The 12188-nt window shown below is 35.1% G+C and overlaps 1 protein-coding gene across 2 annotated transcripts; it reads left to right on the forward strand.

Moving 5' to 3' along the window:
* The first annotated feature begins 164 nt into the window (after nt 1-164).
* On the forward strand, nt 165-11711 carry srd5a1 (steroid-5-alpha-reductase, alpha polypeptide 1 (3-oxo-5 alpha-steroid delta 4-dehydrogenase alpha 1)). 2 transcript variants are annotated; one of them, XM_067426267.1, is made up of 6 exons: nt 165-604; nt 738-904; nt 5281-5382; nt 6325-6475; nt 7475-7548; nt 10804-11711. In XM_067426267.1, exons 1-5 carry the CDS (start codon nt 294-296, stop codon nt 7539-7541), a joined length of 798 nt encoding a protein of 265 aa, XP_067282368.1. In that variant the 5' UTR covers nt 165-293; the 3' UTR covers nt 7542-7548; nt 10804-11711. The 2 variants fall into 2 exon arrangements, with proteins under 2 accessions (XP_067282368.1, XP_067282367.1); XM_067426266.1 differs by lacking the exon at nt 10804-11711 and having other exon boundaries at nt 7475-9860.
* Nucleotides 11712-12188: the final 477 nt, after the last annotated feature.

Below are 12188 nucleotides of genomic sequence, written 5' to 3' on the forward strand. Positions count from 1 at the left end.
GCTAAATTTAGAATCTGCCTTTTAACAGCAAAATATGGACATACTCATGTCTTTTGATTTACTTAATGGGTTGTTTTATGCATCACTATCGTTTATCTATTGGTTAGAATGTATTAACGTGCATGTGTTAAGGCGTGTTTTGACATACACCCGCCCATCGACTCTCCATATTGGGCGGGTGTTCCAGTTTTCTCCATGGTGTCAGTTTTGTTTCGTGCTTGAGATACATACAAACATTACCTACCTAAAACTTTATTTTCTTCTACTTCTAAGTGGTAGTTCCATTAGCAAATATGGACGCTATTCTGAAGATATTATTTTCTTCGGAGGAGGAAGAACTGTACATTTTGGATTGTTTATCATACTTGATGATGGTTATGGCCTTCATAACTTTTGTGACTTTGCTTTTTGAGCACATGCCCTATGGCAGATATGCTTCCAACAGGTATGGATTCCCTGTAAATGTCAAGCTCGCCTGGTTCGTTCAAGAAGTGCCGTCTTTTTTGGTGCCTTTGAGTTTATTGCTATGGAGTCCATGTGCAAAGATTATGCACCTGCCCAACCAACTACTTCTGCTCATGTTCCTTTGCCATTACGCGCAAAGGTAGGATGTGTTCTTGTTACACAACATATAAAATAGGGAAAGTCTATATATGTGTCAGTAAACAATCTTATATTGTATTGCAAGTGGCTACTTTATAATATAAAACATAAACTGAAGCATGTATTTCTCCTAGGTCTTTCATCTACCCATTTTTAATTCGAGGAGGGAAATCAACACCATTCATGTCGTTTGCAATGGCCTTTGTCTTCTGCATCTATAATGGGTACTTGCAGGCAAGATACCTGAGTCACTATGCAGACTACCCACCTGATTGGGTTACACATCCCTGTTTCATCACAGGTAGGTGATAGTGAGTAATTATTCAGTGTATAAGTGTCACTTTCCATCATGTTAGTATTTGTTAGTATTTTATTATCTTTAATTTATGATAGAATCTAGTGTTTAGTTCTATAAACTTGTTAAAGGAACTGTATGGAAGAAATGTATTTCAGTTAATTTATAAAATGGCCCTGATATGTCACTAGACATTAAGAAATCATATTGTTTCAAACACTTATATTACGGACAACAGTAGTTCGGCCATGGTATTGTCATTTAAAAGTTGTTTTTGCAGCCCTCAACTGATGTTGTTGACATGTTGTGTTTTGGCCTGAAGCACCACCCTCCACCCAATCACGAAGTCAGTAGTGTTTCGGCATCCGGGTTGCCAGCTCTGCTCTAGTTACCACAGCTTCAGCTTATTGCCTATCTGGCAATCTCGAATCAGGGGGAGGGGGAGAGGGGATACATCGCTCTACAGTCAGTTGAAATGATTGCAGTACCAGTTTTGGCCACAATCTTACATGCACTTCCTTAAAAGGGATAGTTCACTTTAAAATGAAAATTCTGTCATCCTTTACTCACCCTCAAGTTGTTTCAAACCTGTATACATTTCTTTCTTCAGCTGAACACAATGGAAGATATTTTGAAGAATGTCAATAACCAAACAGTTAACTGGAGCCATTGACTTCCATAGTATTTTTTTCACTACTATGGAAGTCAATGAATAAAGTATGACACAATTTTCATTTTAAAGTGAACTATCCCTTTAAAGTCGACATAAAATAGTTGTGATTCCAGACTCCAGCATTGAGACTCCAGCATTGAGGAGTATAAAGCAGCTGTGGAGGGGTTTACGGGCTGGTGTGATGCACATCACCTCCTGATCAATGGTACAAAAACAAATGAGGTTATTATAGATCCCAGATCAGTAGGTGACAGGAGCTCTGTTGTAATTCATGGTCAGGAGATTAAACAGGTGGCTTCTTATAAATATTTGGGAGTCTAGATTGACAGTGAGCTGAAATGGCACACACATGTTCTAAATGTCTGTTCACGAGTCCATCAGCGCTTACACTTTTTAAGAAGGCTAAGATTGTTCGGAGTTAGTAGGAATGTTATGTATATTTTTTACAAGGCTACAATTGAGTCTGTCTTGCGTTATGGAATTATTTGGTTTGGAAATTTGACGGTGAAAACAAGAGCTCAAATATGAAATTTGATAAAGGTTGCAGGTAAAATTATGGGAGTAAGGACACTAAATAGTATACAAGGAATTTTTGATACATCTATGATACAGCAGGTTTACAAGATTATAGTGGACCCTTCACATGTATTGTACTCTGAGTATGTGTTGATGAACTCTGGAAGGAGATATAGGGTCCCTCTATGCAAGCATAATCTTTATAAACATTCGTTTGTCCCGTTGTCGATAAAAGCACTTAATGAGCAATTTTAACTATGGCAATCATGTTTTTACATAATGTTTATATTATATAATTATGTGTATATTTAATGGGTTTTTTTTTATTTATTTTTTTACGAATTATCATGTTTGGAGAGTAGGGTTTCATGAATTGATGTTCCTATGGGATGTATGTCTGTGTATGTTGATGTGCAGCAGTTCTCTCATCCAAAACAAATTTCTCCTAAGGGAGACAATAAATGATACCTTGACCTTGACCTTGATTAGACTTTTTTTGATTTTTCTCTTTTGGGAGTTTGGATTGGATTGTTGGATTGCTGTTGTTTGCTTTTGCTGTGAACTCATGTGAGTGACAGGTTGTCCTGCCCTCGCACCAGTAAACATGCCATCAGAGAAGAAAAGAGAGGCTGTTGAAGGAATGGGAAGTTATTTCAATTAAAGGTTACAGTGAATAAAAAAAAAAAACTCATTCATTTATTATGAATGATTAATAGAATTAATCATTCATAATAAATACTGCAATATTCCATAAAAAATAAGTTGCTTTTACATAGCTTTAAAATGGCTTTAAAGGGATCGTTCACCCAAAAATGAAAATTAGCCCATGATTTACTCACCCTCAAGTCATCCTAGCTGAATATGACACTCTTTTTTTCAGACAAATACAATCTGAATTATATTTAAAAAGTCCTGGTTAAAGGTGCACTATGTAGTATTTTTGCAGTAAAATATCCAAAAACCACTAGGCCGGTGTTATATATTTTGTTCAGTTGAGTATCTACAATATCCCAGAAGTTTCCAACTATTTGTAAATTGTGAGAAAATTGCTATTTTAACTAAGGACAGGGACGTTTCAGCATTGCATTTGAGGGAGTCGCCTGTCAATTGCGTCATATCTGCGTTACCCTCGGTTTCGGGTTTTATTTGGCAGGAGCGCTTTATTCTTAGCAGTGTGAACAAGTGAACGCACGGAGTAAAGTCATAACATCGTTTTAAACACACTTAAATGTATCTAATATGATAAACAGAGCTACATTACCTCAAAATCATAACCGGAAGAGCGGATCTGTGCAGGCCATAGACAGTAAAAGAAATGGACTGAGCGTTCCCATTGACGTCAACGGCGAAAGAATGAACTCAACCTAGGGGCACTCACTTCCTGATGGCTGAGCGAACTGCGCAGGCTCAGACTGAGCTTGACGACGGAGATGTGACGTGAGCCTCCTGTCTGACAGCTGTAGGTCTTCTAGTAGATGTGGAAAGTGAAAGCTGAATCACGTTGTTTAAATATTTTCTCCCGTTGCTTTTGGCTCACTATGGGCTTCTCCCCATTCTTCTCCCTTGACTTTATCAGACTTTACGTCTCCACGTCCCCCCGACTGTCTCATAGACAGTAAAAGATTGCCTGCGAGCGTCTCCTCAGGTCTATACGGTAATTTCTCAACTGTGCGACAGGGTCGCGTTGGTTATGACGCAATCGTTAGCCTATTTTTACAAAAACAGCTTCTGCGGGGCGATAGTGTAAGATACAAGGTAACGGAGCCTTTTATGCATTGTCGTGTTTCTTTAGAAATAAACAATGGACAAATGGAGTCTTTAAACGTCTCAGATGTAAAGTTATTCACTGTCAAAGTGACTCAAAAATGAATGGGAGTCAATGGGATGCTAACAGCAGGTGATGGCTTGGTTAGCAATGGCAGCCCCTAGGGGTGGAACGCTTTCCGAGCGCTAGATTACCCCCTTGGTGCAGGCGCCCGGCGACTGTGTCCCGTCCCGTCATAATAAAAGTCCCGGTATTCGCGAGGCGGTATTTGTTTAACAATCGCTCCAGCAGCTGTGCTCAGGTCCACAACACTCGGTCCTGCTCTGCTTTAGACTACAGTAACGTTAATAACCGCATGCATGAACGTGATTTCTGCCCGAGTCCTATTTTCCACCGGATGTGATGAGAAGACCACATCTCCCAAGATGCTGCGCTCACACTTTGCGTCATTAAACTACGCATTTGTTTTGAATAGGTGCCCTCCAGTGGACGGAAAGCTGCATAGTGCACCTTTAATCCAAGCTTTATAATGGCGGTAATTGTTGCTCTGTTTTTGAAGTTCATAAAAATGCATCTGTCCGTCAAAAAACATGCTCCTCACACCTTCAGGAGGTCAAAAAAGGCCTTCTGAAGAGAATCCATGTGTTTATGTAAGAAAAATATCAATATTTAAATATTTATAATGTAATTTCGGTCAATTACTATTTGTCCGATATGTGTTACGAAAGTTCCGGTCGATATACACCTAGGATGCACCTGGGTCCAATAAACCTTAGGTCACCTGACCCGGTTACTGTAACACTGACCTCTCTGACCTCTAGCTGACCTGTCATGGTTGACATAATGTTAGCTGTCATTAATCTGTATTCCCTACATGCTTTTGTTGCTGTTAGTTTGGTATAGTTCAAATGTATAACCTGGACAAAATCATTTTAGTATTTGAATTCTCAGCATCATTACTCCAGGCTTCAGTGTCACATGATCCTTCAGAAATCATTCTAATATGCTGATTTGCTGCTCAAGAAACATTTCTGATTATTATCAATGTTGAATACAGTATATTTTATGAATAGAAAGTGAAAAAGAACAGCATTTATCTGAAATAGAAAGCTTTTGTAACATTATACACTAATGTTTTAAAGCTTGGGCTCAATAAGATTTTTTATTCAGAAAGGTGTATTAAATTGATCAAAAGTGACAGTAAAGACATGTATTATTTGAAATCAAATATTTTGTCACATTATAAATGTCTTTACTGTCACTTTTGATCAATTTAATACACCTTTCTGAATAAAAAATCTTATTTCTGGGTGAGCAGAAGAGACTTCTTTTAAAAACATTACATACCAATGTACATTTATAGTAAAAAAAAAAAAAAAAATCTGATTGTTATCATTTGTTAAAAATGTTTTATGTTTTTTTTTTCAGGGTCGTGTATGTGGTTGCTGGGATGGATCATAAACATTCACTCAGACCATATCCTCAGGAACCTCCGCAAGCCTGGAGAGACGGGCTATAAGATTCCTAGAGGTAAGGCAATAATTATCAAACTGACAGCTGCATTTATGAATGTGGCCTAAAATGTTATATTCAATGGGACTAAAATGTTGATCATGCTCCACAAAAAACAATCACAGCATTTTAAGTGACAGCCTAGGAACATGGAATGTGGCTTTGGGTTTCAGGAATATTCTCTTTTGACTATTAAAATACTTAAAATTCCTCAAAATGATATAAACACGCAGTGCAGATATACACACATATTCAAGAGTTTTCAGAACAGAACAACACATAATTTGAACCATGCCACATGCATTCAGCTCAAATGGTTGGTCAGCGCTAGGGTGTCCTCTTCAGTGCTGGTTTGAGTGTTGATGCAATGCTAAAAAATCTTTTGGTCTGGCATCGACTCTGAAAGAAAATAAAAATAGATGCTCTTTCTGGTCATGACTCATTGCCTCAGCAATTTTTCAGGACCACCCTGCTCCAGAGATCCTGATCATTTGTGACATGCACTTCTATCTCTTTTCCCACACACTCATTGTCTATGCATTATGTAAATCGTCTCTTATTTCTGTTCTTTTTTTGCATTAAAAGTATTTTAAAGCTGTCTGACATCAAAACTTCAGATTGTATTTTTAAAAAGGTCAGTAAGCATTCAAAAAAATGAATTGACTGTTAGATGACATTGTTTAGCCAAAAAAAATAGATTTAAAATTATTTTGGAATGTCAGAGTTGTTTAAGATCCAAAAGCTTGTTCATGTTTTATTTTATGCATAAGTTATGACTGACATGATGAATCAGACATGCTTTATTTCTGACGAATTAAACCAGACAGCATACTGGTCGGTTGGCTTCACAAATAATAAGACACGTGTCATGCTTTGAAACTCACTAGAGATTTGAGATTGGGATTGTTTGTGTGACACCTTTCATTTAAGTGTCTCTTCATAACTATTTTCTGTTCATAGGGGGCATGTTTGAGTATGTATCAGGAGCAAACTTCTTAGGTGAGATTGTGGAATGGGCTGGATTTGCTCTGGCTGGTCACTCGGCCCATAGTGCAGCTTTTGCTCTCTTCACCCTTATTGTGTTGTCCAACAGAGGAATGGCCCATCACAAGTAAGTCATTACAGTCTGAAATGATGCATTCTTTCTCAATGTGGCTGCAAATATAAAAAATAAACTTTAGTATGCTTTATCATTTTTCAATTATCATATGTCTGATTTCTTTTCTAGAACCATACGAATTATATAAATATTAAAAAGATTAAACTTATTTTAGGACAGTCAATATAGTTTTGCATTGTGAAATTTGCATCAAAATTACGCACATTTTCCCCCACTGGAAGAGGGTTTTTTCTTGTTGTTCTAATTTTATATAATGTCATAGAGGAATTTCAACAGTTACTTTTTATCAGTATCACATATTTTAGTAATCATCATAAATTATAGATAAATCTAATTTTCTAGCATTATATATTGTATATAAAATATTGTGTGTATGTATCAAATAAAAAACTGTTTAGTTCAGTATATTTTCTTTACAATAAACGTATATAGCATTATAACTATACAATTTTTACTTTCACATTGGCAATAATATATTAAATCTAGTGCTGGGGAAAAATTAATGGTGATTAATTGCATCCAAAATAAAATTTTGTGTTTACATAATATATGTGTGTGTAGAGTGTATAATTATTATGTATATATTTAAATGCATACACATGCATTTAAGAAATATTTGCTTGTATATACTGTATATATGATTTATCTTATATATATATATATAATATATATTTTTCTTAAATATATACATGCACATGTGTGTATTTACACAAACACAGCACTATATATATATATATATATATATATATATATATATATATATATATATATATATATATATATATATATATACATATATACATACATACATACATACATACATACATACATACATACATACATACATACATATATATATATATATATAATTATTTCCTTTTTCATTATTTATATTTTATCGTGAAATATTATCTAGAATTGTTCTATAAAAGTAAATATTTTGATATCCGTATCACAGATTGTTGTTTAATGTGCCATTTTATTTTGCAGGTGGTATCTAACAAAATTTGAAGACTATCCAAAATCAAGGAAAGCTTTAATACCATTTGTGCTCTGATCCTCTGGTAAGCCCAGCCACCACACTCCCACAGTGTTTCAAAGGAAGTGGTGTTATAATATATAGAGACTGGGAAAAGTTTTACATAAACTCAATTTTACAAGAGACATTTTTCTTTCAATTGCAAAAAGCCTGTATATTTATGAAGTGCAAAAACAGCATTACTGTGAGAGATCTCACAGCGTCTCAATGGAGAGATCAGATGAGATCCACATGACATACAGCTGCTACCATAATCCAGATCTTCTGTATGAATGTTTCGTCAGTCGCCAATTATTACATATTCGGGTCTTTGCATATCTAATACAAATGGATCTCTAACTGCTGCAATAGTATACAACTCTCTTGTTATTTTAATGACAGTTACAAAAGAGTAAACTAAAGCATATTTTGTTGCTTTTGGAACTTGAAAGAGTTTAATTTGAGCAGATGTCATTGTCACTGTCATTGTGAGAGCTCATTTCATTCAGCATCTGGCTCATATTCGCAATCGCAACCATATTCTCAAAAGCTATCGTTTTCAACATCTTCAAAATCAATATTTTGATTGCTGGCAGCTTCTTTACCAGATCCACCAAGTGACAGTAATATACAATTGCTCTGCCGTAAATCGCTGAGCCATTTAAAGTTTTGCTGATGATACTTGTGTATTCTTGTTTTATGAAAGTGGTAATTATGAGTGAAACATCATATCATTATTGTGTATTAGACAGGGCCACCTTAAAGGGATACTTCAGCGATTAGCATATGGCTTTGTATCAGTAGAAACCCTGGAGTATATTCAAATGATTGTGCTTCCCCGCCCCCTCATATCACCCTGAGACAAGAGATTTATGCATTTTATTTCTGGAAAATTCCTCCTATGATGCAAATTGAGGATATTTGCATCATAGGAGGAATGTTTGGCCAAAGGCTAAAGACTACAGCCAGCAGAGGGAGCCATTTCCGCATGTTTTGAACTCGCGCATGGGGGATGGAGATCACAGAGCTCAGCTCGCAGCTACAGGCACTCATTTAAATGGAGCTATGGTGAGCAATGGAAGTCTTTTATCTTCTCAAATTAATTTCTATGAAAGTTAGCTTGCAAAGGCATGAACTGAAATGCACCAGACTGAACTCGCATTGTGAATGTATGCCGCGAGTGTAGTCGCGATTACCTCATCTCTCATCACGAGAGCTCATCAGCTCATTTATCGGACTCCTGCAGTTAGTGCTCAGTGCTGTGAGACTCGCGCGGTGACTTACTCATTATATTGAACAGACACGTTCAGTTTTTAATTGTAGTGTCTTCTCCAACTCAGTCACAGTAATCCAGTAGGTGGCTTTGGGAATGGCCTCACAGGGCAGCGAAGCATTCTGGGAATTGTAGTCTTTCATCCCCAGGAGACAAAAATACATTTTCTGTCTTTTCTGTCTAGAAGGCACCAAATTCAAAAATAATTTCACATTTCTACTATATTTATGACCCAGTTTAAATACAGATTCATCTTCCCAGCGCTGAAGTACCCCTTTAAGGAACAAAGCTGAATTGCACTTAATGATTCATTAGAGATTTAACGGATTACTTCACTTCAAAATTAAAATTTCCTGATATTTTACTCAAACCCATTCCCTCCCCCATGAAGATGTTCATGTCATTCTTCAGTTGAAAAGAAATTACATTTTTTTGAAGAAAACATTCCAGGATTTTTCTCCCCATCATAGCCTTTCATGGCCATCAAAACTTTGAAGGTCCATATGAATGCAATTTCGAAGGGCTTTATTGATCATTTAAAATAATAAATAAATAAATTTATATACTTTTTAACCTAAATTGCTCATCTTGCAGTTGCACTGCTCTGCTATGTTTCAAGTATTGTGTAATCACTTCCATAAAGACATAGGTGGCATTGCCGCCCCAAATGAACGTGCAAGGACTAATACAAACACCCTTTACCAAAAACACTCTATTTTTAATTTCAAAATAGTTAAACATCATTGTTTTACCCTTTTTTTGTTAGAGGGCATTTGTATTTGTCTTTGCACGTTACAAGACAAACAAAAAATCAAAAAGTCCTAAGACCCTATTCCTCATCTGGGATCGCGCAGAGCCTCTAAAGGTTTGGACCTAGAAATATTTTCCTCAAAAACTTATTTTTTTTTTTTTACTGAAGAAAGGAAGACATTGGATGAGATGGGAATGAGTGAAATATCAGGATATTTTCATTTTGAAGTGACCTAATCCTTTAACTATTGTTGTGCAGGAAAAAAATTCACTGTTACATACCATGGGTCGATAGTGACCCTGTATACTTTTTACAATAAATGTATTAGAAAACAGATTTTTTGTTTTCCCCTTGTTGTATTGTTTATAATGATTAGATAGAGGAATATTTAGAAAGTTGATATCTAACTTTAAAAAATGATTTTTGAGAGCGATGCTAATGGTCTAATCTGATTCAATGATGTATGCTAAGCTATGCTAAAAGTGCTACCGCCAGATACAGAGATCGGCTGAATAGATTCAAAAATGGTAAAACTCAACTGTTTAACTCGAAGGGACTTGAAAATGAGCCTATTTTCAAAAAAAGTGGAGTGTTCCTTTAAGATCAATAACCAGAAGTATCCCAAGTCCAAATGCTTCTCTCAGAGAAAAACAACCGCATACCTTGCCTTAAAAGGAAAGCTATTGTTATTTATTTTTCAAAATGCCTGAATATATGGGATGATGTTGGGGTTTTTATATCAATGTAAGATTTTATATATATATATATATATATATATATATATATATATATATATATATATATATATATATATATATATATATATATATGTACTGCTATCTTTACTACATCGAATGTACAACAACATTGACACAAACTCATGGATACTTCATTCAACATTACAACTGTTTTTCTATATAAGTTATGCTTGTAACGTCATCATTTACGATCGCTGAAATGTTTTGACATGATGCAGGTGGGCTCTCATAATACCTTCAGGCATAATGTATGAAACATGACAAGAGTTATGTGTTGTATGTCAGAAGGGAAAGTGTGCTCATTTACTATGGAATGTGGAAGGTTATATAAATTGCTTATAAACATCTGTCTGTACTTTAAAACTATGAAATAAGTATTTTATACAATTGTATAATATACCTTCTTGTATAATAGTTCATCCTTTTAATTGTTCAGTCTTCTTGTTTTTTTTTAATACTTCAGTATATGCATACTACAGGTTTAATTGATTGGCATTGAAGTTCAAAATATCCTTCTAGTTGATTCCCCTCAGATGTTCATGGTCAATCTGGAGCTGTTGGAAGTGTCAGGTCAGTCAGTGAGCAATCTGTCTTCGGAGAAATAACCCCAGCCTCAGGCAAAGCAATGATGAAATCCCCCTGCAAACCACATTGCACACATACATGACCTTTTGCAACACTGAGCAACCCCCTCACTTGGGCTTAAGGGCTTTGAGTAATGTTGGAGAATGCAAAAGACTTGTAACACTAAAGAGCAGCAGCATGCACAATCTGCGGTATGGATTAACCATCTCTGCATGCGTTTCTGCATGTTCTGTGACAACAATGAGCACACAAGATGTCTGTTCCATGAGAGGCTTCCCCCACCATACACACATGCTGCACGTGAGCTGAAGGCAAAGCACTCCTTGTGTAATCACCGTGGGAGGAACTTCTCTGCTGCTCTCTTCAACATGCCATATTATGATTTATTATTATCAACAGAGAAAGCCTGTTTTTTCCTAGAAAGCATGATGGCAATATAGCTCTACTTTTTTGTCTTTCTTATTATGATTATTTTGTAATAATAGTAAAAAATATATTTGTAGGGCTGTCAAACGATTCATTGTGATTAATCACATCCAAAAGAAAAAAATTGTGTTTGCATAATGTGTGTGTATTGTGTACAATTATTATATATACATGCAAATCTTTCTTAAATACACGTGTGTATTCAAATATACATAATTACACACACATGTAAAACAATCTTTAATTTTGGATGCAATTAATCACAATTAATCTTTTGACAGCCCTACATATTTTTCATAGTTTTATCATGGCATCACTCATTTGCATATTTCTGTGTACAATCTTTTTACATTTTTTATGACCACAGGATTTGTTTACTGTATTTATTATTAAAACATTTCAGCTTGAACTTCTCATCAGGAACTTAAAGGTTTTTCAATAAAACATTTTTCATTTGTTAAACTGCTTTATGTGTTTTCTTTTTTAATAGTGTTTCATTTTTTTTTTTTTTTAAATATACAGCCTATATTAATCGTAATGATTCATTATTTTTATGTATTGTTAATCCATCCAAACAATGACTCAGGATTAATCTCAAGATTTTTTCCAGGCCATAGTTTTTGTTGATAAAAATGATCATTTTACGTTAAAGAATTTCACCAAAAGTAGGCATAGCCTACAACAGAAAAGTGATTTTTAAGAATAAAATCAGCCTTATGACGTAACAAATGTTAACCACAAAAGCCGATTTTATTTTTTAATCTCAAATTAAACTAAATACTTGTAGATAGATGTCCACTTGATTTTGACTTATATATGATATAATATAATGATATATATGATATATAAGATTCTAGATGCATCACTTCGCTATTACTACGCACAACAACAAG

Source organism: Pseudorasbora parva, chromosome 19 (genome assembly GCF_024679245.1).
Source record: "Pseudorasbora parva isolate DD20220531a chromosome 19, ASM2467924v1, whole genome shotgun sequence".
Lineage (NCBI taxonomy): Eukaryota > Metazoa > Chordata > Actinopteri > Cypriniformes > Gobionidae > Pseudorasbora > Pseudorasbora parva.

Coding starts and splice junctions, on each gene's coding strand:
- srd5a1 (XM_067426267.1), top strand. CDS start 294: ATGGACGCTATTCTGAAGATATTATTTTCTTCGGAGGAGGAAGAACTG. Junction 905..5,280: donor ACATCCCTGTTTCATCACAG/GTAGGTGATAGT, acceptor TTTTTTTTTCAG/GGTCGTGTATGTGGTTGCTG. Junction 6,476..7,474: donor AGAGGAATGGCCCATCACAA/GTAAGTCATTAC, acceptor TTTATTTTGCAG/GTGGTATCTAACAAAATTTG.